Source organism: Falco peregrinus, chromosome 14, assembly GCF_023634155.1.
Source record: "Falco peregrinus isolate bFalPer1 chromosome 14, bFalPer1.pri, whole genome shotgun sequence".
NCBI classification, from domain to species: Eukaryota; Metazoa; Chordata; class Aves; order Falconiformes; family Falconidae; genus Falco; species Falco peregrinus.
Genome location: NC_073734.1, coordinates 24,770,678 through 24,794,368, shown reverse-complemented (window position 1 = coordinate 24,794,368; position 23,691 = coordinate 24,770,678). Strand labels below are relative to the sequence as shown.

The 23,691-nt window shown below is 51.9% G+C and overlaps 1 protein-coding gene across 1 annotated transcript in view; it reads left to right on the top strand.

The window, feature by feature from the left end:
* The window catches only part of LOC114011973 (hydrocephalus-inducing protein-like), a 94,206-nt gene that overhangs the window by 49,320 nt on the left and 21,195 nt on the right, over positions 1-23,691 (top strand). The window contains exons 9-18 of the mRNA XM_055819072.1: positions 1,659-1,842; positions 8,423-8,522; positions 10,025-10,143; positions 12,187-12,410; positions 12,669-12,736; positions 14,678-14,913; positions 15,727-15,827; positions 17,072-17,207; positions 17,688-17,852; positions 21,144-21,296. Of these exons, the coding sequence (XP_055675047.1) occupies positions 1,659-1,842; positions 8,423-8,522; positions 10,025-10,143; positions 12,187-12,410; positions 12,669-12,736; positions 14,678-14,913; positions 15,727-15,827; positions 17,072-17,207; positions 17,688-17,852; positions 21,144-21,296 (1,486 nt within the window). The remainder of the gene's footprint in view (positions 1-1,658; positions 1,843-8,422; positions 8,523-10,024; positions 10,144-12,186; positions 12,411-12,668; positions 12,737-14,677; positions 14,914-15,726; positions 15,828-17,071; positions 17,208-17,687; positions 17,853-21,143; positions 21,297-23,691) is intronic.

Here is a 23,691-nt window from a genome sequence, read left to right as displayed (position 1 = left end):
ATGCACAGTGCTGTAGGTCAGCCATGGAGAAACATTTCCCACAACACTCCACTGGGAGCGAGCCAAAAAAAGTTATTTTTGGCACTGGTGACAGCATCTGCCCAAGGCTCTGTCTGTGTGCCGCTAGGAACGTCCGTGACTCTGTTTCCTTGCTGATTGTATTGGAATTCAGCTGGGTGGTGACTGCTGTCCTGTTTATAGCGTGTTGCCTCGATTTTCTGTGTACGGAGCCTTCCCCTCATCCCCCTTGAGTAGTCACCTGCTGGTTCTTGGTGGTCAGGGGACTGGAGTGTGAAGGGGGCACAGCAACGTGCCAGCTGGGAAGCAAGTGCTCTGCAGCAGTGCTCCCTTCTCACCTCTTGGTTGTGAGCTTTCAACGCTGCAATGATCGCTGCTACAACTACCAAGTAAGGGAGAGGTGACCTGTGTCAAAGCTCTGTGGAGAAGGCCAAAAAGAGGAAAAAGGTGAAGTGGTTCAAGGCTGGATGTAAGGGGTTTGGATTCAGAGATGCTGGTGCTGACTTCTTTATTGGCTGATGCTGATGCCAAAAGGGCACAGAGTAACAGCTCAGAGACTAATTTTGTCTTTAAGCAGCAAAGGTATTTATTTCGTGCAGCACTTGGGAGCTACTGATTTGCACTGGTCAAACTAGCTCCGAAGTTTTCAGTGAGAAGTCGGGTAATTTATACAGTTTTTGTGAGAGGTTACAACATCTTTACGTACATATTCATTTGATTTCAACATCTAATCATTCTATTCATAATAGGTGGGATCTAGGTGGAGTAAACCTTTCAACTTTCTGTGTTCAATGATCTTCTGACTTTTCCTTTAACATCCTCAGTGGAACCTTTCCTAATTATTCAGAGTACATTCCTTTTACCTTTTCTAATCATTCAGAGTACATTCCTCTACTTTAACATGGCCAGTGGGAGGGAACAGGCCCTGCTATCTCTATCTTATCTCAACACAAAGAGAGCATCACCCAGAGCACAGTACCAAACTCATCCTGACTAATCTTTTTAAGACCTTGCTCTGTTTCAATGCCAGGCAAAGCTCTCAGGGCCTCTGTCTTCATGCACCTAAACCCATTAATTTCACTGAAGTGATGCGATGCCCGAATGCATTAGTTTGCTTTGCAAGTGCTCTGGGATCCTCTGCTGGATGGCAGTGTAGGCAACGGAGCAGCCAGTTTGCTTATCCCTGCCGGTGCAAAAGGGAAGATAAACAAGTGATGCTGGTAACCTGCAGCTGAAGCCCGGCTGCTTCTCCGCTTCCCAGCGAAGCACTGCAGTGGGTGCTCCTTCATCTCCATCCGTCTCCCCCGAGCACCTCTACGGGCAACAAAGCCATCTGAGGGTGTTGGTGGGTTGTCCATTAGTCGTGACAGTAGCTTTGAGCCAGGAGGCTCTCCTGAGGGCTGCTAGCTTTCAAAACCCTTTTCTTAGCTTGTGAGTGTGGCGTAAAAGTACCTGCCGTGCCAGTGCAGGAGTGATAACCTGATCTGCTTGGGACCCTGTGGCTTGGGGTCAGCCCCTTGCTGAGCTGCTGCTGCTCTTCCTCCCCCAGTGCGTTGCTGCTCCTGCGCTTACATGACAGTCTCTGCAAATATGTTGTTTATTAAATGATCTGCTTGGTTTTTGTCTCCCCATGGCTGCAGGCGCTGTCGCAGGCTGCAGAAGCAGGAGGAGAATGAGAGGAATTCTTTTCTCGAGCAGCGCGCGGTGGACCCCACGCTCCAAGAACGCCTTGCCCTTCTCTCCCGTGCCTTCCAGAACCAGAGGGCAAAGGTGCAGGAAGACTCTATGCTTTTCTCCGACCATATTTTTGCCATTGAGCCAGTGGTAAGTGATAGCTGAGAACCTCCCTTCCTCCTCCTCCTCCTCTTCTTCCTTCTCCCTGAATGAGGTCGCTTGGCAGATCCCCGCATCAGTGTCTTGATGTGCCAAGAGGGAAGACATGAGGTTTCTAGTGAGGCTGGGAGAGATTGTTGCAAAAAGCATTTCTAAACTGCAAGCTCCTGGTAGGCGGTGAGAGCCTGCCTAAAGCTGAGCTCTGCTGCAAGGGCTGTAAATTAAGGGCACTTCATAAGCGTCCTGACAGTGTTCCGAGGTATCGATGATTATATATAAGGGCGCTCCTTGCACGTAGTGTATGGGGATTAACCATGAGTATTAGTTCACATACCGAAGAATGAAAAGGTCCTCTACGGAAAGGAGGCCAAGTTCAGCCCAAGTTTAATTGCAGCAAGACCAATCCCTTCATATAATCTGGACTTAGACCATGCCTGAATCTCCCTCCCAGCGTCATCTGTGAGCCTGCACGCAAGGCTGGCGGGTTTAAATGGACTTTTTTGAGTTCTATTGCACACTTAGAGAAAACATTTTGCTTTTGTATTTATGCAAACAAAACCTCATGTCCTTCAATTAACTAGAGCCCTGATTCTGAGTATTTGCGTGGTCTGAGATGATGAGTGCCTGCTGTCTGAACAGTGTAAAATCCCTTCTCATCTTGGAGCAAACCCTAGAATAATCTTAGCCTCTTCTTTCTTGTAAAATAGGTGAAACTATTTTTTTATTATTTATTTTTAAGGAAGGGGATCGTGTTCTCTTCTTGGTTGCTCCTATAGCCCGTACAAGGCTGAGAGCCCCCCATGTCAGCACAGCTGCAGTTTCACACCGCCGCAGCTGAGAGCAGCGTGATGTGACCAAGAGCCTGTGTCGGAGCAGCAGGGCTGTAGCAGGGAGTGGGAGCTGATCAGCTGAACATGAAGAGCATCCTGCAGTGTGTCAGCTGGTTTTGGAGCGTGTCCCAGGGCTCCTGCTCCAGTACAGCCGACTATACCTCCATAACGAGCTTAACCTGCTCTTGGGCTCCTGAAGTGCATTAGGGTGAGGTCCAGCAGCCTGGCTGCCCACTGAGTCCTGGCGCTCCACGTAGCGCTGTACGGACCCAGAGTGTAGCCTGGCCTCACGCCTTGAGTGGAAACCTTTCCTAAATGGCTGTGTTGATGTTATAGTTTGCTCTAGGACTGAGTGTAAGTGGGATACTGCAGGAGTCTCTCCCCTTCTGTCCTGTCCAGTGTTATCAATCTGATTCCCATTAATTCCATGATCTATGGAACAATGAGTTTCACATTCAGAGTTTTGCTCGTGTCCGTCTTCCCCCTCAGCATATGGGTGTCTTCACATCAGATGTTAGTATTTTTTCCTCTTTATCAAGTGTAAAATCTAAGAATGCACTGCTGCCGACTTCCACAACTTTCTCCCCGGTGACAGCCCCGTAACTTTTAGCTTGGACAGGCCCCTTCTGGCAGTGCTGTGTAAATCTGCTGGAGGGGCCCCGTCAGAGCCTGGACCTTGCTGCCTCGGACCTTCTGGCCAAAAGCGGCTGCTGCTCTTCCCACCTATCACCCTGGGAGCACCCTATAGAAACAATCAAACCCTTGGAACAAGTGGCTGGAGGTTTCCAGAGGTTAGGAGGCCCCTGGAGGGATGATAGCCTTGGAAAGGCTCTCTGGGCAGGGTGGCTTTGCAGGGTTTGTGCAGCAGCTTTGCTGTGTAAGCAGGCCAGTAGCTGCCAGGTGTTGCTCTCTGTGGAAGCTGCAGCAGGTTATTTCAGCCTGTATGGGGTTAACTTGTGGATGAAAATAGTAACAGAAAAGAGGAGGCAGTGATTTTGGAATTAGCATGTGACCATGAACATTCTGAGCAGCCATCCAAGCCTGTGGGAAACAAGCTGTTGTGTAAGTCTGGCTTTCTGAGCGTGTCTCCGATTTGATTTATTTTTGCAAAGACACATGGTATGTCAGCAGAAGCAGCCGTGGTAGAAGCCCAGGTGGCTACCAATGGCCAAAGTCCTTGGTTTTTGCTGCACCTTCCCCACCACAGCTTAGCTGTAAGTCACAGTCTAGACACATGGGAGCTGACTCCTTGGAAATGGAAACCAGAGGAAAGGGAGGACGAGGATTTTTTTCTATTGCTCTCACCTTGACAAGTCATCACTGTCCTGTCATTGCCTGGTAGCGACTCCTCCGTGTCACGTGGAGTTATCTTGGGTGGTTTGGGTTATCTTGAGCCAGGATCCCTTTCTGGTGTCAGACAAATGCCATGTGGACACTGACCTCGCTCCGGTTCTCCTTCTGACAGCAGCAGTGATGCAGGAACGGGAGGAGGCCAGGACAGCTCGGGCTTTGTGTCATGGGCCATGTCTCATATCCCATGTGGTGACCCGCAGGCAGGCAAAGCAGATTGCAAAGCCCTGATAGTGCTCTCCTGCCTGTTGTGCCTGCTTGCCTGCAAGCAGAGGGAGCCTTGGACAGTGAGCCCTGGCCGGGGTAGCCAGCTCTGACAGGACCTTGCCTTTGTTTGTGAGCTGGTTTACAGATGTCTTCTGCAAAGCTGAAGGCAGGCTTGGTTTTCTTTCCAGAAATGTCCTGCTGGGCATAAGCCCTGGCACCCAGCAGCAGGCAGGACATCACTGCTGGCTCTGCCAGGGTCCATCTCATGGTGTCCATTAGATGCGTAGGGACTGCTGGGGACAGGGGTTTCATGGGGACAGGTCCCAGCTTGGGGAGAGAAAGGCTGCTGAAGCCGACTTGATTGCCTAAGGCAGTTCTGCGGCAAGAGGAGTTGTTCACCTGAGAACAGGGTAAGTGTGGGCATTGCTGTCCCCAACCAGGTGGGTGAAGCTGCAAAGACTGGAAGGGATTGCTCCCTGGGGCAGCCCTTGGCCTCGGGCTCAGTGTCTGCAGAGAGCCCAGGGCTTGGACAGAGGCTGCTCTCTGGGCTATGAGATAGCACGTAGCCATGCGCTGCCGGGGCTGGCCCACCCGTAGTGTGGTGTGAGGGCTACCAAAGGTGTCCAGGTTCCTCTGGGGAGGAGGAGTATCCTCGTTGCCTGCCTTTGACGCAGGAGTCGGATGTCCCAGGTTGGTGGAGAACCTGGGATGTTCAGCTTCTGCATTCAAGGGGAATGCAGGCTTTGTAGCCTGAGGTTCCCGGTGGATGATCCAGGCTAGGTGTATCCAGTTTGTAAGTGTGAATCCTCCTGCCTCTCTCCTGTGCACTTTGGGCACTCAGGCCTTGAAGATTCAGCCTTTATTCCTTCTGTATGCTGGGACCTCCTTGGAGAAACTGGACCCCAGAGTGCTGCCCTGCCCCCGAGGAGCTCCTGGAAGGCTTTTGCTGCCCTGAGAGGAGCACTGGAAGTACCGCAGGAGCCTGGGTGGACTCCGCGGTGGGTCAGAGCCTTGCTGTGCCTCTGTTACTGTATGCAGTAAAACAGGGAAGTGGAATTTATGGAAATACTGATTTTTTATGAAGTTCTCTATTCCCCCCTCCCTGCTGTCATTGCAGTGTCTTGCCGGGTGTATTCACTGCTGCAGTCGGGATCGTTGCTGTGCATGTCACATCAGGGGCTTGGGCACACCGAGTATCAGCCTGTCTGGCTGCCAGAGCTTCATGGGGGAGCAGGGAAGTTTGCCGTCCTAGTCCTCCTGTTCACCCAAAGCTCGACTGGCAGTGACTAGAGCAGGGCAGGTGATGGGGGTGCAGCTCGTAGCAAGACAGAGCTGTCACCAGCATCAGGCGTGGGCTGTTTGTCATCTCCTGCTCTTGTCCCTGCCTTCTGGCTCTGCACCACCTCCCAAGGTTCCCTGCCTTGTCAAGTCTGTCCCTATCCCTGCTCCACGATGTATTTCTGTTACTGTGCTCCAGAAAAGTGGGGGTAAGATCACAGTGTTGGCTGTATTTCTGTCACAGATGTGCTGGCCTTGGAGTTCATCGAATCCCAAAGTCAGCTAAACTCACTCAGCTGGAAAAGCACGCTGTTGTTAGCAGATACATATTCATCAGGCCAATGGTTCTTTTTAATTTTCTTCCTTTCCTGCTTAGCTTTGTTTTTGCTTATGAATTGTGTTACGCTTGCTTCCATTAACGGGAGATGTATTGCCTCTGTCAGCCTCTGAGTAATAACCAAACTGCCCCGAAGCGTCCACAGGGCCAATATATCTGATGGCAGCACATAAAATAGACCAGTGAGTACCACTGGCTTGTGATCCAGCAGAAACGAGCAGCAAGAGAGTACTTTGTTAGATAGTTGACCTGAAAGACTGATACTGCTGCCTTAGGCTGCCAGGAGCTTGTTTTCTGGCCTCAGTGGAAGGAGAGATTTGGTTTGAAGGCTCAGGATGCGCTCTCCTTCCCCGCTTGGTGCCCCTCTAAGATGAAGACCTCAAACATCGTCACCACTCTCAGCATTTCATTAACGTCCTTCCTCAGCACAGCAGCAGCGATGGTTTGTGTGGCGGGTGGTGCTGGTAAGCCTGGCAAGGCACAGTTTGTCGCGCAGGAGCCGAGCGAGGGCTGTCAGCAGCTCTCTGGGCAGAGGACCCCCGCAGCTGGAGGATCTAAGGGCACCACTGGGCAGCTCAGCCCACGCAGCGCCCTTTAAGGAGGAGCGCAGAACGCCGGTGAGCCGGGGTGTGTGTTCAGCCGCAGCTGTCAGGCTGGAAGCAAATGCAAGCAGCTGCCTAATGCACCCCCCCCTCCCCAGGGACTGCCTGCCCAGGGTGAGACCACTGAATTCAGTCTGTTAAACATACAGCGAGCAGCTGGGTGAGGAGCGCTGGCGAGTTATTAGACTCTAATTAGCCAAGCCAGGGAAATCCGTCATCTGAGTGTTTCTTCTCAGTGGCTCGGCTTAGGCAAGCTCCAGGTGTAGCAGAGCTTACGCTGTTCGGAGCAGCACCCCAAAGGCTTTTATTCCTGTAAATTCAAGATTACTCTCTGGACGCTTTTGAGTCTGTGCAGCATCCCAGCAGGACCCGAGAGATCTGGTATCTCGTACGCAGGCTGTGGGTTGCAGGCTGGTGTCCCCAGTTTGCTTCCTCAAGCAAGTGTGTTATCATATAGTAATGCTTCGTCTTCCTCCAGTTGCTTGCTGGGTAGAAACACAAAGTCCGTTTGATCTGGCAAAGTGTTTTCTCTAGGTTTTGAGAAAAATCCAGGTGACTTTATTCTTTCTTCTCTGTTCTTACGCTTGGTTTGTTGGAGTTGGAAACGGTTCTCTCTACCTGTTCTTCCCTCTGAGCAGGCTGTGCATTAGGGAATCATTGTAGCTGCAGCCCAGTAACTCAGCATGTCATAGCTCTTTAATTTTTGTGGGGGCTGGCCTCTGAGCTCTATGTGCTAAGTTGATGGGAAGTATTATAGTTGTTTAATATTTATGATGCAGCAGTGCTGGAGGCTCCAGTCAGTTCAAGATTCTTCTGGACAAAGTACGGAGATACCCAGCAGCAAGCAGTATCAAGCTTTGTGCATAGGAAAATAACTGTTCTTTTTGTGGTCTTCTATAAGCTAATCTTTTTCATTGCTTTAAAATATTATTACGGTTGTCAGAGATGCATATATTTATGCCAAAAAATGGATGAAGAAGCATTTTTAGTGCTGGGGACTGAGGGGATGTCAGTGGTGCCTTTGTTGAAAGCAGTCGCAAGAAGCAAGAGCCTTTAGAAGCCAGGGATGTCTCTGAAAACACATGACGAGGCTCCCTGGACTGAGCACCAGTGCCAGGACTCTGAGAGAGGGGGAGAGAATGAAGACCCTGAGGAAGCAGCAGTTGCCCACACGCTGGTACCATGGGCCAGACTTAAATCCTGGAGCAAGAGCCTGGCAAGGAAAAGAGCTTGCTGGTTGTAGTAGGTGTGGAGCTGTAAGCAAATGCCATCTCTTCTTGTTTGAGCCTGTGTTCAGGGAAACAGGGATGTACGCACCTTGCAGAGAGAACCGGGCTGCATGTGACTCTCAGCTCCCTTCTCAGGTCATCCATCAGCTGGAAGAGCCTGCGAGCTGGCTCAGTGCTGGCGGCACAGGGCAGGAGGAGCCTGGTCTTCACTGCTCCCCAGGAGGGCTTGTTCTGCTTGGTGCCGAGTGCCCTGACTCACCAGAATCCATTAAAGAGTTACATGCACGTACAGGTTGAGGGTATAAGAGGCAGCACGTTTGTAACGAAGAATGGAAAAATCCTTTTGACTTGCTGACTCTCTTCTGATCTTGGTAAAACATTCCCATGGCCACAGGGAGACAGGGATGTAAGGGAAGGGTTGGAGGAAAAAGGTGCCTTGTGCTTAGATCAGCTGGTACTTCTGAAGAAATGCTTGATTTGCTGAAGCCAGCCAGTTGGGTTCCTTTATTAGAACCCTAATTAAGGGAAAAAAAAAAAAAAAAAAGCCTTTACCAGGTGCTAGTAAAGGTAAGGGACTGACATTTTTTGCAGCTGCTTCCAAAGTCTTACAAATCTGGGTAGGTGCTGTTTGCTTCTTGCTCTTCATTGATGCTCTAAATAAAGGCTTACAGGGCTGTGGTTGAAAACAAGAAATGTAATGTTTGAGGATAAATGGTTTGTTGTCTGCTTCTGTTTTAGGAGGGAGATGTCTGGCCAAATTCTTCAATTGAAATTAACGTGATCTTCAAACCCCGAGAAGCCCGAGTCTATCAACAAACAGTCTACTGCGACATCTCAGGTACGGCTCCTTTCTCCTCCTCCTGCCACCCACCGCAAAGGCAGGGCACAAATACTCTTCCAGCCCCCTTGGTCCCCGTGGACTTGCTAGGAAGGGCCGGTGGTCAGCAGGGCAGCGCCGGCACCTTCCTGCTGTCCCTGTGGCTTCCCGCTGGTCTGTGCAGAGCCAGGGCTTAGGACGCCTGGCTCTGACTGCTGATGGCTCTAGAGCAGCCAAAGCAGCGAGGGGATAAGCCTTCCTACCAGGCATTTGCTCTGCTGCAAGGTGTTTGTAAAGGCCAGAGAGCTACACGGCAGAAGAGCTTTGGTGGACGAGCACTGAGCCCCTGTAGACCTGCAAGATGAGCCTTGGATCCATGGATGCACTGTCAGGCTCCTGAGGCGGTAGGAGCTGAGTGAAACGTGCCCCCTGCCCCTGGGTCACCTCCCGCTCTCCAGGCGCTGCCAGACCGTAGGTGGCTGAGCCCCGCTGAGCGCAGGGTGTCTGTGAAAGTACCAGGCGTGTGCCGCTCTCCCTGCGTGGGACCAGTCACCTCGTGGCTCGAAGTCCGTGCTGCATCTGCGTAGTGTTGTACAGGGCTCGCTGCCCTCAGCAGGGTGAGCTCCCTGCCCAGGAAGCACAGTGCGAGCAGCCTGCTAGACAAGCTTTATGCTCCTCCTGGCTGACAGAAGTGCTGTCACGGCTTTTGCTGGGAGCGGTTATCACTGACCCACCGCGTTACGCTGCCTTTGCCCTTACAGAGGTGATGGCCTTGCTGTGCTGGCACGGGGCAGGGAATGCTTGCAGCAAGCTCCGTGGTTCAGGTTACCTTGTCCTTCCTCTCCGTCTGTGTGGTGCTGCTTGAGGTGGTTTTCAAGAGCGGGAGGTCCCTGTCAGATTTCCATCCAGGGAAATGATTTTCCTCATCTAAGAGGAATTGGATGTGAGGCCCGTGGTCCCCAGCAGCCAGGCTCCCGTTCTGGAGGGTGCTGAGATCACTAACCCAGCTGCTTTGATCCCTTCCTTACTGCTCCAAGCTGACGGATGCAAAGGCCACAAAACAGCTTTTTATTGATACGGTAACTGCGCAGGGTTCAGCCGGCTGCTGGGCCTTGCTTGGGCTCTTCCTTCTCAGCTCCTGTGCGGTCGTCGCCGATGGCAGCGATACAGACAGCAGGTTTTTATCTTTGGTTCTGTTTTGTGAGCTTTGTGCCTTCACTGAACGGATTTCAAAGCTTGTCTAAGTGCACGGGAAGGAATTCCGAAATTGTCTTTTATGCGCAGCATATCTTCTTCAGGGTGCAAAGTGATTGCTAAGTTATAAAGCAGCCCGAGGGCTCAGTTAGAAATGAGAAGCCAGCCCCAAAGTATATCTTCTGAGGCAAGGGAAGGGTCCTGGATCTTCTCGCGAAGCATCTAGCGCTGGTGCCACCCAGCCCGGAGTCAGGGACTGGCTCTGAGGCTGCCTGGAAAACCCAGGTGAACTGAAGGAATTCTGTGCTGACATGGCAATCTCTTCCCAGGCCGTGAGACCAGGCTGCCCCTGCGCATCCAAGGGAGCGGCATAGGGCCCCAGCTGCGCTTCAGCTTTGACCAGCTGGACATCGGGAAGGTTTTTGTTGCATCAACCCACAGCTATGAGGTGAGCAGTGGGGTTTTCCGGGGTTGGGGTGGATCCTGATGGCTCCTGGGGCAGCGGTGAGCTTTGTGGGCCTGCGGGATTTCTGGCAACGCTGGCAGTTGTGAGCACGGAATATTTGACACAAGTGAAATGTGGGTGGTTTTGCGGAATCTGGATAGTTTTGGTGGGGTCTGAAGGGTGTGTCTGTTGTTCCCAAAGCCCCAGTCCCTGCTTTTTGGCAACCTCCCTTTGAGACCAGCTAGGAGGCTTCGTGCAGAAAACCCAGCCCTTGACACATGAAAGCAACACCGGGTCAAAAAGGTCAGGATCCAGAGGCTTTTGTTTCAGCCCTAGATGCACTGCACCCTGGTACCCTGGCGGTTAAAAAGCAGCTGGAACAAACGTGTTGTGTTCCAACTCGAGTCCGTTGCAAACACCTTTCAGTGAAGCGCATCCTCCTGGCTCCTGGCGCCGGAGGGAAGCCGGGCAGCCTCCCCGCGCAGAGCTGCCCGCGCAGGCACCGGGAGCGCTGTCCCTGCTGACCAGCCTCCTGCCACCCTTCAGACCTGGTGCACCTCTGGCTCTATGAACAGAGCAGAGCAGTTCTGGAAGTGAAGCAGAGGAGCTTTCTACATGTTTCCCTCCCCCCACCCGTGGTGGCAAGTTTTCTGTAAAAAAAAAAAACCAACCAAAACCCAAAACAATAAAACAAAAAAAACCCCAAACAAAACACCCCAAAAAAACCAAAAATCCAACCTCCCCAAAAAATACAGCAACTGAAAGAGGTAGAAAATGAGGCAATACGTCTTGCGAGACACTTTCAAAAGCTTGACTGTGGCAGGGAAGGACATGTTAAGGGGTTTTCTTACCAAAATATTGTGCACTCTGTGCATTTTTAATGCTGATACTTTATGGAGTCTATTTATATAAATTATTTTTTTTCCATTACTTGAGAAAATGTGAATGAGTAGATGATACTGTAGGTGCTGTATTGAGCAGCCAGACTGGAGGTAAACCTCAGTGTAGGATCTCTAAGTGCAATTTGTAACTAAGGTGTAAAACACATGAGTAGTTTTCCAGTTACCAGTGCAGAGTTGGAATAGGTGAATGTTGTCAACAGCAGCTGCAAAACTGGAAAATAAGGGCTGTATGTCTGCTTCTGTCTCAGTTTTTCTGACAGGTTTTGCAGGGACAGAAATTAGGGAAAAAACCTCCAGAGCAGGTAGATGAGTGCACAGAAATGGCAGGATGTCACCTGCAGCCATCGGAAACTGTAGAGCTTTGCTTTGGGTAGGTCTGGTGACCGACAGCGTGCTGGTACTCACAGGTAGGTGTGGGCGCTCCTTGCTGAACGTGGAGAGAGCTGAATCTCACCAAGCGCTGCAGGATTATGTAGCTTGTTGGAACAGTAAATAATGGTAAATTAGCAGATAATGGCTGTGAATATTTGTGAAAGAGAAATTTTTTAGACTAGGTGGAGCTGCTATGCACCTCACTCACCCTTTCTTGACATGTCTGGTTGAGCAAAGACAGAGAGACTCTCGGATGAAAGAAAAGAATAAAATGAGCCTCAGTGACGTACCCTAGCAGAGTCGGGGAGTGCAGCTTATAGGGCTGTCCTGAGGTATTTTCGACATCAAATAAGCTTGTTGGCAGCAATGGGAGCTGAATGTGTTTTGCCCTTGGCGGGACTGGGCTCGTCTGGAGCAGCAGCAGTGAGGTGGCGATGCGCTAGTAATGCTGCGACCGCCCTTTGCTGCTCCTTGGGGCAGGTCTGCATCGCCTTGGTGATGCTGAGCATGTCCTCTGCACTGCAAGTCCAAGTGGACTGCTCTGTGTCAGTGGAGTAAGACCATGGTGACTCCGTTTCTGTGAAGTTATCGCTGTTCTGCATGCAAAAGCCCAAAGGCAGAACCTGTCCCGTTGCGTGTTCTTTAGCTTCAGCCAAGCAGCAACACGCAGCATCTTCTGCCTTTTATAGATGTCAAATTAGAGAAGAAATCAGCCTTCTGTAAGGAAGGAAGATTCCTCATGTATTTCCATTTTGATTTCTCGCTGCTGCAGGTGATCCTGTTTAACAAAGGAGTCATCGATGCCCCCTTCAGCTTGGTCCCTCCAGTGACGGCTCTGGGCTCCTGCTTCTCCTTCCACCCCCAGGAGGGCATCATTTCACCAGATGGCCTCCAAGTCCTCCGGATCTCCTTCAGTTCCACCATCCTGGGGCCGTTCACAGAAGAATTCGGGTTCAGTGTGGGTGGATCCCCTGAGCCTGTGACCTTGACTGTCAGGTGAGGAGGGTTCTAGGAGCCTGGTGGGCACATCTGTAGCCATCTCTGGGTAATCATCTCCCACCTACGTCATTTGGTGATGGAGTAGAGAAGAAAGGGTGTTGTCTAATGTCTTAGTCGAGCACGAGGGTGACGGGTTGGTTTGAAACCCACTGTGGTGCTGAGACTAGCTTTTATCTGTCCCGGTGGTAACAAAAGCTGAATGCTTTGCAGTTCTTTTTAACCAAGCCAGTTCCTCCTCTGCCTTTGTCCTTACAGGGGCTGTGTCATCAGACCGACTCTCCATTTCAATGTACCTTCCCTCCACTTCGGTGATGTCTCCTTTGGTGAGTGTGCCCTGGGCTTGGACCGCAGGTCGGGAGGTCTGTGCCTTACTGAAATGAAGCACTTGAAGAGCGTCTGTCGCTTGTGTTCCTCCACAGCAGCCTTCAGGGTGTTAAAAGCAGGGCTGGCGCTTGCTCAGGTGGTATTTTGCTGTCGTGAGAGCAAATAGGGCCAAAGGAATAGCAAGTCAGTATTTTTCTGGTGCCCTCAGAGCCTGCTCAGCCCCAGCCTCCCAAGCCTTGGCGGCAGAATGATGGTGAAAGCCCTTGTCCCAGAAGGGCCCGGGGGTTGGGGCTGCAGGAGAAGGGAGTTGGAGCCACACGCTAGCCTGTGGCTGCTCGGGGCGAATGCTTACCCCACTTGACCTTTAGTGTGAGATGTTGATTTGTGCCATGAGGGCTCCTCGTTATCACCTGCCCGGTAATAAGCCCAGGCAGTAGCTCTGCGTTGGGCACTGATGTCCCCAGAGATGTGGGCTCCTTCCCCTTCCCCAGCTGAAGCGCTGAAGGCGGGTGGCTGAGCCCCAGTGTCTCCATTGAAATGCAGATTCTGATTCTCCATCTCAAGTCTCACAAAAGGCTTCTTACTGAGATGATCTAAAGTTTAAATGTGAAATCAATTGCGGATTGATTGAAGGGCTATTATCATTCTGCGCCCTGGATGCCTCTGTGTTTTCATGATGTTTGTGGGCTTTTTAAGAAAGCTCATTACCTTCCCCGAGCCACTTCCCCCTCTCCCTGCATCACCGCTCTGCCACTGCTGTGTTTCTTTTTGAATAAATAAACCCACAAGAAACGCACCGGGCAGGAATACGGTTGTGTAATAGGAGATTCATCCTACTTAATCTGATTGCATTAACAAGGCCTTTTCAGCTGAAGGCAGCTATTGTATTTTTACTTCTTGTAACTGTGCTGCTGACTGTTGTATGCCTCTGGCGACTTCGGTCCCATTTGGGGCTGTGCAGTCTGTGCGTGTCCTTTCTGTGCCCCCCCTGCCCCCCGGCCGGAGTAATTGCTGGCGGTGGGCAATGTTCACTGCTGATGGGCATGGAGAAATATCTGCTGTGTCTGCAGGTGGTTTTCCTCCTTGTCTGTATTCAAATAACGCTTGGTAAGCAGGGCATGGGGGGTGTCTCCTTCTGGCAGAGCTGGTGTCCGCTCCAGAGCAAGCTGCGGGCTGGTGTCCTGCCTCTGCAGCACATCCCCTGCCACCCAGTGTGGTTGTATCACTGGTTTTCCATTAGGGAAAGCAAGTGTCAGAGCTAAAGTGATGTCAGGCTTTGCGGGCAGTCATCAGAGGCAGCGTGGATGTGATGTCCCCATTTGTTAGGTAAGGTGAGACACGTTCCTGCTAGTTTCTAAGGAAGCGTTAGGTTTGCCTGCAGTGGGGTGGGCTGAGTGATCCTGTGCTCAGTCTGGTTGCCCCAAAACAGGAGCTGCCTTAAGGATCCTGCCTAGAGAAGCTCCATCAGAGCGCTGTGCATCATGTTGTAGTGCCCAATGTCGTCCTTCCTTTTCCTTACTGTAGCTTCTCTTCAATAACAATCTGCTACTTTCGTATATTGAAAACCGGGGGAATGTTCATGGAGTTAATGGGGAATTTTACAGGCTGGATTTTCAGGATAAATGCTCTGTCTGGATGCACACTTGTCAGTGAGAAAGAGTTGGGGCTGATTTGGGGGCAGGTGAGAGAGCTCCTTACAGTTAGAGAGAGACTTCTGCTCTTCAGCACCAACACCGCTGCCCATTGCCAAGGAAGCAGGCTCGGCCATCGAGAGAAAAGGCAACTTCAGTCACAACTCGCTCCTCCCTGAGCTTCTCAGTTACCTGCCATGCACATTGACAAGAGCTCAACTCCAAGCAGGGTTTTATCCTAACAGGAGAGTCGCAGCAGGAATCACAGCGTAATGGGGGACTTAATTGATATTTGTCTCACCTTCCCAGGCTTTCCTCACACCCTGTCATGTCGCCTCACTAACACCTCCTTGGTGCCTGTGACTTTCAACCTTCGCATTCCTGGCGATGGCTCAGGACAGCGCAGCGTCACCAGTTTTGCTCAGATTTCAGACAACGCTTGCCTGTCCTGGAGGAAGGGAGCCCAACATCACATCAAGCCAATGGAATTTACCATAATGCCTTGCAAAGGCACCATCCGCTCCCAAGGAACCCTGGATATCCAGGTATGGGATGAGCCCGGCCATACGTGCTTCAACAGGTGGAGCTGCAGCATCAGTGACGTGCAGGAGGGCTGCAGCGCTGCTGGCTTTGGGCATAACCGAGTAAGAGATGGGCGTTAGCGTTAGGCTTTTGTTAGCTGCGGGACTCTGGGATGGAGCAGCGTTTTGTTTCCAGAGTCGTAAGCCAAGGATCACGTACCGTGTGGTCAAGCACAGAAGCCGTGTGTGTGTTTCTGAGCTGCTTAGAGCAATTTGTTTGATTTAAAGGGGGCCGAGGAAGGGTGAGGACAGAAGGTGGCTGTTGAAAAGAGAGATGCCATTGCCTAAAGCAGTTTGCTTTTCTTCCCGGTCTTATTTTTCCTCTCCTGTTGAGCAGAATGAGTTGCATTCACTGCAACAGGGGCTGAGAAAGCTCCAGCAGCCATGAACAAACTGCACAGCTTTTGCTGGGCCACGTTTTGCCCTCAGCTTCCCACTGTAAAGCTGAACTCATTCTGGGAAAGTCAACAGATCTCCCCTGGGTTCCCGCTATTGTAGTCGAGATGAAAAATTGGTCCCTTAATACAGTGGTGAGTAGAACATGAGTTGTGCTTTGATTTAGCTTACACGTGCCCTGGTGTGCAAGGTGTATTTCACAGGTGGGGTTTGTCAGCAGAGTTTGGTTACTGGGAAAGGCAGTGGTGCACACGTGGAGCAGCAGCAGAAGGCAGGCAAAATGCTCCCTTTCCTTAGCATTGAAGGAGAAGCACAGGACACCACGCGTGGCTTGTGGCTTCTGGGAGTGCTGAAGTATTTGATGCTGCTCTTCTCTACCAGGTCACCCTGTGTTCCAACACGGTGAGGCGATACGAGCTGGCGCTGGTGCTGGACGTGGATGGTGTTGGCCAGGAGGTGTTGGCGCTGCCTCTCACAGCCAGGTACCGGCGCTTTCCTTGCAGCTGGCCACCTTTCCCCGCGTAGCCAGGCCCAGCACGCTGCCTGGCGTGTGGTGTGCTGGCTGTTGCCTCAAAGGAGAAACGGTGCTTCATGAGCTGGTTCTGCCCAGCTCGCTGTGAGCACAGCCGTGCTTTGCCAGCAGCCGTGTTGAGAAGCACCTGTGCTCAGTGCTCAGGCCATGCCCCTCTTGTTCTGTTTTGAAGGCAACAGTGCTTATATTCCTTGTTGGCCTCTTTTCTGGGACTTGAGGAGTAATGAATCTCCAAAGGACTGCCCCTGCTTCTCCCTGCAAGCGGTGGGCTTGTGCTGGGTTGGCCCAAAATGCAGCATTTGTTTGGAAGGCAGCGAGCAGCCTGCTGAAAGCTGGCGTCTGGCTCAGTTAATGAAGGCGTGTGCAAATGGGAAAGGGGCTTACGGCAGGACTGGTGGGGGGAAACTAAAGGGGAAACTCGTCCTTGGTGTGGGAGGTGAGCTCAGGTTTCTCAGGTTCTTTTGAGCATGAACTTTCGCAGACTTAAGCCAAAAGCTGCTCTTGCTGCAGCCACGTTCAGTCCTGTTGCGCCGCAGCGGGTGCCAGTTTAATGACGAGAGGGACGCAGTTCGCTGGTGCTGTTCCCTCTCCCAGGCAGAGTCAGCCAGGCGGTGCCTGGGCTGCAATTTTGTAAAACGAGTGGGAATGGGAAGAGTCAGTGTGTGGGCTGGTGGGGACCAGGCAGCTGCAGGAGCTGGGAGAGGCTGGTCACCCACTGCGAGAGGCAGGCGGTGCTGGTGCCCTCCATCGCGGGGGCAAGCGGCTGAGGTTTCAGGCAGGGCGAGAGCGGTACGGGAGAGGAGGGAGTTGCTTTTACTGAGATGCTGGAGTCTTGTTTTCCTTGAGCTTTGGGGAGCGCTGGTCCTCAGCGGGAAGGCTCCCGCAGAGCTCGTGCCTTGCTGGGACTGTGGGAGGGTCCTTGCCGGCCTCCTGGGGCAAAGGAGGGGCAAAGCTTGATGAGAGAGCACTGGGGCAGGGCACTGGGCAGCCTCTGCCACGGGAGTCTGGGGCTGCCCCTCCTTTACAAGAGGCTGTTGAGTAAGAAGAAGTTAGAGGTGATCGATTGCCGTAGAGGTAGGAAATGTCTATCTGGCAGAGACAAATGCGTTGTGTCTGTTTCATGCTGTTTGGGGAGTGAACAACTTCTACATTCTCTCAGTGTCTCTAATTCCCTTTGGTCATCTCTTCACCCAGATGTGTTGTTCCTCCGCTGCATGTGCTTAGCACTGTTCTGAGATTCGGACGGTGCTTTCTGAAATTCCCTTACGAGCAGACGCTGACCCTTGTGAACGACAGCGATCTTCCAGGCTGCTATGGAGTCCTTCCTCAGGTCTGGCATCGCGTTCGCCTCCTGCCCTCCAACGTCGTTATCGAGGGGTTTATTAGGAAAAAGGGGTTTGGAGAAGACCTTGCTGTTTAGTGTTCAAACCTAAAGTTTTGCAGAGAACGGGAAGCTACCTGAATATGAACTTCAGGAGCGGTTTGAACTCTTCAGGAAGCAGTTTTGGTTCTAGTCTTTGGGGTGCTTTCATGCAGGAGAACTTTGAGGGTTGTGAAAAGCTGCTGCAAGGAGGCCACCAGCACCGAAGTGGGTGTTTGTGGGTGCAGCAGCTTTTGGACCCTGTGAGGATGCTACTTAGGCCCATATAAATCTTGCACCTTGTGTTGGGCTTTTCTGCTTTCTCCTAGGGATTTTTAAAAATGTGGGTGAATTTCCATTGTAGTAGATGTTAAGGAGCTTGAAGTTTCCTCAGATTATGAGGTTCTGTCAAATTCTGACAATTGTTGTCCTTGATTCTGTCCCTTGTAGGAGCACAAGGAGGATGCTGCTGTGTGGTACTCCAGCCCTGTGCCGTGTGGGATTATCCAGCCTCACAGCTCGGTGGAGATCCCGTTTACGCTGGAAGCCCAGGCGATGGGAAGGCAGGACACTGTGGCTAGTGTCTCGGTGTTTGGGAATGAAAGATGCCCGCTGGTGAGTGCTAGGCGAGATGCGTGCCTTTGTGTGACTCCTCTTGGTGGGGCATAAAGTGTACTGGGGTTCTGCCAGGGAAAAGGAGAAGGTCATAATATGTGGCTGGTGTGGACAAGGAAAGAAGGGATTCGTGGCATAAGTAACAGCTAATGCCTAGAGAAGGGTGGTGTCCTCTTAGGGGGAAATCTGAGTGTCTGAGATGGTGTTTAATTATGGACGTGTGAGGCGGGATAACAAGCCCAGCCTGAAACCCGGAACAATTTGTGGGTCTCTTGCTCTCCTGCCATTATGAGATGAGCAGCAACTGCTGCTTCATTAGAACTTTTGTTCAGGAGCACCCGGGGACATTGCTGAATGCCGCTAAAGCAAAGGCGGTGTAGGAGACCGTGCTGAAATGATGATTTCTGTAAAGCTGGATTTAAGCTTTCCTGAAAGTCAGGTCCATCCCGCCTGAGAAATATCCATCATATCTCTTTGCCAAAAGCCCCAGCCAAAGACGCATGAGACTCCACACTGCGTGCATCTGGAGCACAGACTGTTGGTTGTTCTTTTTTTCTCCCTACCAAGCTTGGAAAGGGGTGAGGCGAAGCATTCCTGGACTAAAGCCTCCTACAAGACATTGGCATTCAGGCATGTACAGTAGCAACAACAAAGTGTAGGCAAGAGAATGTTGTATGTGGTGTCCTGACTTCCACTGGCTGAAACAGAGAACAAATTTAGTTAATAATTTAATTTAAAAATCCTTTTAATTTAAAAGGATATTAACTTTTGAAACAGCTGTTTTAAAATGTCTGGTCCTCTCTCTGAGCACGGAAGGGGATATCAGGGGATTCCTGAGAACCTGAAGCTTTCTGTAACAGAAAGGAAGGCTGGCATTTTGAAAGCAAATGCAGGGCTATAAACTTTTTATAAAATGAATTGAAACGATGATGCCAAATCCCCTGTATGCCACTGATCATCTCAACCCAGGCTGCTGGGCATGTGCATGTAAACCAGTCAACAGCAAGGCCAGGCAATGCAGGCTTTGCAGGGAAGTCTCACGTTTGACAAAACAGTTGCTCGCAGATAGAAGGCATGCTTCCCTGGAAGAGGAGGGTTTCTCCCCACTGGAATAACCAGTTGTTTAAATGTCAGCTGTTTTTTGAACTGCAGGTCCCTTGAAAAGCTTTTACCCTTGGGCTAACAATTTATAAATTGGAAGTTGACCTTACCTTAATCTTTTCTATTTGGCCGTGAATGTGTCGATGTTTTGCCCAAAGGGCGAGCATTTCAGCTGGAGAATCGTAGCTGTCCCTAAAGAAAGGACTAGCTGTGTTGCATTTTCTATAGGTCTGTCTTCTGGTTGCAGTGCAGTTCCAGCAGTTCCCTGGTAGCTGACGCACCCAAAGCTTTCTGGGCTGGCAGAAGAGCTGGCTGTCTTGTTACGTGTCCTGCGCTGGTGGCAGATCCTACCCGTATGGATGCAAGTCTGACCTTGGGAATCGCTGCAGTGTGTTCCAGTAGAACTTCAAAGCTCGTTCTTGCCTGAGGCTGGGGTGCCCAGTGTCGATGCCTGGTCTTTACCACCGTTTCAGGCGGAACATGGTACAGATCTTTCATCCAGGTTGTGCAGAGTCCCTCCACAGCTCTGTTGTCGGGTATTTTGTTTGCAGGTGACCACGTGCCAGCTTCAGTCTGGTGTGTGTCATCTGCATGAAGGAGCTGGTAAATCCCAGCCCTGGCGTTACTGGTGCAAGGCAGCCTCGTGTGCTGCGGGCAGGGGGTTTGGCAGCTGGCTGCTGTCGGAATAAGCGGGCACTCGAGCACAGCTGTCCGCCAGGGTCAGATGCTCTTCGTTCCTAAGTGATCAAATGTGACATGACCTACCTATTGACAAAGCCAGCGGTGCTGGGGGGGGCGGCGGCTGTGTCTGTAGCTGTGGCAATATTGCCCATGGCAGAGCTGCCATCTCTTCTTGCTGCCTTTCCCTGTGCCATGTTGCCTGTAACGCTGTTGCATGGCATTTTCCTTGTCCCTTTTAAGAACCCTGTAGACGAAGGGGTTGGGGTTTTTGAAGCCCTCTCCTTGGTGGTGAGGATGCGTCATGTTATTACACAGTCTGACAGAAGGCAGCTCTCCTGGGCATCCTCCAGATGTTGTTCTGCTCATCCCCAAAGGGCTCTGCCCTGCCTTTGCTGCTGCTGTCCCGCTGTCACCAGGAAGCTGAGCTGGCTGGCGAGGCGCAGCTCTTCCCTGCAGCTCCTCCTTCCTGGGGGCTTTGGGCAGCATCACCCAGACATGCATCATCGTGCATGGCTTCAGTTCCTTATTTTTGAGGCCCCAGCCTTGGTAGGTGATTTTTTTGGCGCTTAGTTTCAGGCAGCAGTGCCCTGTCAAGGGATGAGCATTTCTGGATGCTGCTGCTTCTGGCTGAGTTGGGCTGGTGATTCTGACAGCTGTCAATACCACTTCCTTGAGCCAGACATCGTTAAAGGTTTTACACAGTGGAGGCTGGTTTCTTTTTCGGTTAAATCGTACTCTGTGCCCTCCAGTGAATCATACGATGTCTGGTCAGCGTTGGGAGTTTTATGCATTCAGATCCTGTTGAAGTGTTGAGGTGTTTGGAACCAGTGAAATCCACAGCAAGACTGGACAAATTCTCATTGTTTTTAATGATGTGGGAAGGTGGTTTAGCAAAGGGATCTGTGTTCCTCCTCCAGTAGTCTGTGCCAGTTCTGCAAGGAGAAAGCTTTTTGGGTCTGACTGTCAAGAGAAAAAACACCGCTTGAATGATGTAATGAATAATTAATGCCTGTTATTCATGCCATACCAGGAATACACATAAGCACACATCAGAGGCCATAACTTGCACGATCTCTGCTCTGAAGAGCCTGCTTTGCTTCTGGCTTGTGCTGGTTTTCAGAGGTGCATTTTTGGGAATGTCGAAGAAGTAACTGTCCAAGTGTCGCTGTGCAGCAGCAGCAGTCAGGGAGGTTTGGGGCTCGGCTGAGCAGCAGAAGGAGCAGGAGCAGGCACAAGGCAGAGAAAGGAGAGCTAACTGTGGAGGAGGTCTGGAAAGGAAAGCGTGGGACCCAGGGTTTCTCTGTCCCCTGAGAACGGGAGCTTGTGGCTTTCAGATGGGGTCACTCCCGAGCCTGCACTTGCCCCAGGCCTTCTGTGTCAGCCTTGCAACACTGAAAACTTCCAACAGCCGTACTTATCGCCCCGTTGAGGAGGACCCTTAGAGCTGTCTCATATTTTTTTAACTTCCCCTGCTTTTCTTTTTTCTTTCCTACCTTCTTCCTGGAGCAGAATGTCTGTTTAGTGAGTATTGGAGAAGGACCAGTTGTCTACGTGCATCCAAGGGAGATAAATTTTGGTAGTATTGAAGTTCTACAAGATGCGTCCAAAAGTCTCCACCTCTCCAATCAGGCTGTCATCCCTGCATCCTTCTGTGTAGAGATGGTAAGTATCTGTGGGGCTGTTTCCCAATGAAAATTGACTGGTCTGTAGCAGCCTGTGGCTTGATTTTTACATGCAACGTTTCCATATTGCTGTCTCAGAGAGAAAGCAAGATATTCCGTCCCAACGCAGCGAGAGGAGCCTGGCTCTGGGGGCAGTTTTAGCTGGGGCACCCCTCAGTAAAGTAGACAGCTTGCGTAGACGTTTGTGCAGAAATGAGTCTGGATCATCTTTACAAGTTTTCCCTTTGTTTTCTGGATGGTATTTAAAGGAGAGTCGTGTCTTTGGAGCTCTGAGATCAAGAGGCCCCTGTGGCCCTTTGCTCCTGGAAGGGCATGGATTTTCCTGATGCTTTCCCCATTAGGTCTGTGTTTGCTTTGTGTCAGACTGCTGTTTGTGACAGAGTCTGGGGTGTGAAGTTTGTCCTCAGCCTGGTTGTGGCGAGGTGAGTTTCACACCTGCTGGGGGCCCAACCAGCTGTGGTGTTGCACAAACATGTAACGGTAAGGGTTGTGTAGCTACAGGGTCTGTGGGCTCCGTCGCGTTGCAGAGCATCTCCGGGGGCCAGCCGCAGGGAAAGGCCGTTGAACTGATGGAGGCTGCAGCTGACAAGCTGCGTGGCAGGTGGCAGGAGGAGGTTGGGTCGCTGCCCTGGCAGGAGGGGCAGGGCTGGTGCAGCCAGGGAGGGCTCCGTGCGGAGGCTGGGTGGGATGTGCCGCTCACTGGAGGTGAGATCTGTGAGGGGCTTAAAAATGGGGTTGGGAGGAGGTTTGTTCTGCTCCATGCTAGGTAGGTTGGATTTGTGGAGCTGGTTCACCCAGGCCTGGCTCTGTGGGCTTGGCTGGGTGTGCGGGTAAAGCATCAGGCAGCGTGCGAGAGGCCAGGCTCAGCCTCCTGGGCCAAGGAGGAGGGGGGCGAATTTCCTCCTTGCTGCTTTTCCAGCTGTTTGGGGGACAACGGTAACCCCCAAGTGGGGGAGGGATTCCCAGGGCAGCTTTCTTTGAATCCACCATGAAAACCCGCTTTCCATCTGTGGCGAGAGCAAGCCACCAGGGATGGCTGGTACTGGTGTTGAAATGATGGGTTTGCATGCCTGTGGCAGGCAGTGACCCGCAGAGCTGTTCGGGTCCTGCTGTCCCGGTGCAATGCCTCCCTCCTCCCCGGGCAGCTCGCGGTGTAGCCGGGGGGCTTGCAGGGTACATCTGCCCCTCCGTTGCCTCAGGGCCCTAACCCATGGGACTGGGCAATAAAGCCTGTCGTGCTTCACCGCCATCTCTGCCAGTCCTGGGGCTGATCAGTCACTAGAGCAGTAATACGAGGCGGCTCAGGGACGGTTTCTTTGCCTGCAATAAAGACGGGCTCTGCTTGAGCAGTGGCTTGGACCAGATGATCTCCAGAGGTCTCGCCAGCCCCAGCCGCTCTGTGACTCCGTGTGTGTGATGATCCCCCCTGCTGACTCCACGGAGCCGAGTTCCCCCATGGTGAGCATCTCTGCTTTTCGGGGCAGCTGCTGCTCTCATGGAGACGTGCCAGGAGGCGGGTCCTGGGAACCTGCTCCATCAGCCGCTTCACCAAAGGCTCTTCAGACAGACTCCGGGCACGGTGCTGCTGAGGCTGCCTGATGGGAGCAGCGCGGGCGTGGGCGAGATGTGCCCGAGCTGCGCCCTGGCCCTCAGCAGCTGCCTGCTCTGCCGCTCTTTTGCTGCCCCAGTTGAAGTTTTGCCCTTGGCTGCCTTACGCTGCCTGGCAGCTCCTTGACGGGAAGCAGAGGGGACTGAATAATTGTGGAGATAAAGCCTGGGATGCAGTCGGGTGTCAGGGTGATGCGCACGTGTCCATCTGAGAGCGGAGCAGCCTGGGCTGTGCCTTAGCCCAGCTGATGGGTGACACGGGCATCCTTCATTCCCCCGTGTCCCTGAACCCAAGCCTTGTGTCCTCTAAAGCGCCAAAGCCGCTGCTCTGATTCCTGCTTGGAGGTTGCTGCAGGGGGGTGAGCCGTGATTTCCCTGTCTCCCATTTGTTGGCCAATCTGCAAACGGTGGCTGTGAGGCTCAGAGATCATGGTCTCCACTTGAAAGGGCGAGTTATCGACTGAAATTTTCACAGGAGCGTTGCATCGGGAATGTTATGCGCACTGACCGGCAGCTTGACAAACTGAATGAGGTTAATTGAAGGGGCAGCAACAGGGCAAACGAAAGGCTGGTGTCTTGTTTGAAACAGAAAAGGAAGATGCTGTAATGCAGATGGCCGTGCTGCCACCCCGATGGTACTCTTAACTGTCGAGTGAAAATTGCTCTTCCTGTTAAGGCAAGCTTGCTGCTCGCTTTGGGGGGACAAGATCATTACCTGAGCAAGCCAGGATGATTTGTGGTGAACTTCACTTTGGGATAGTGACTTC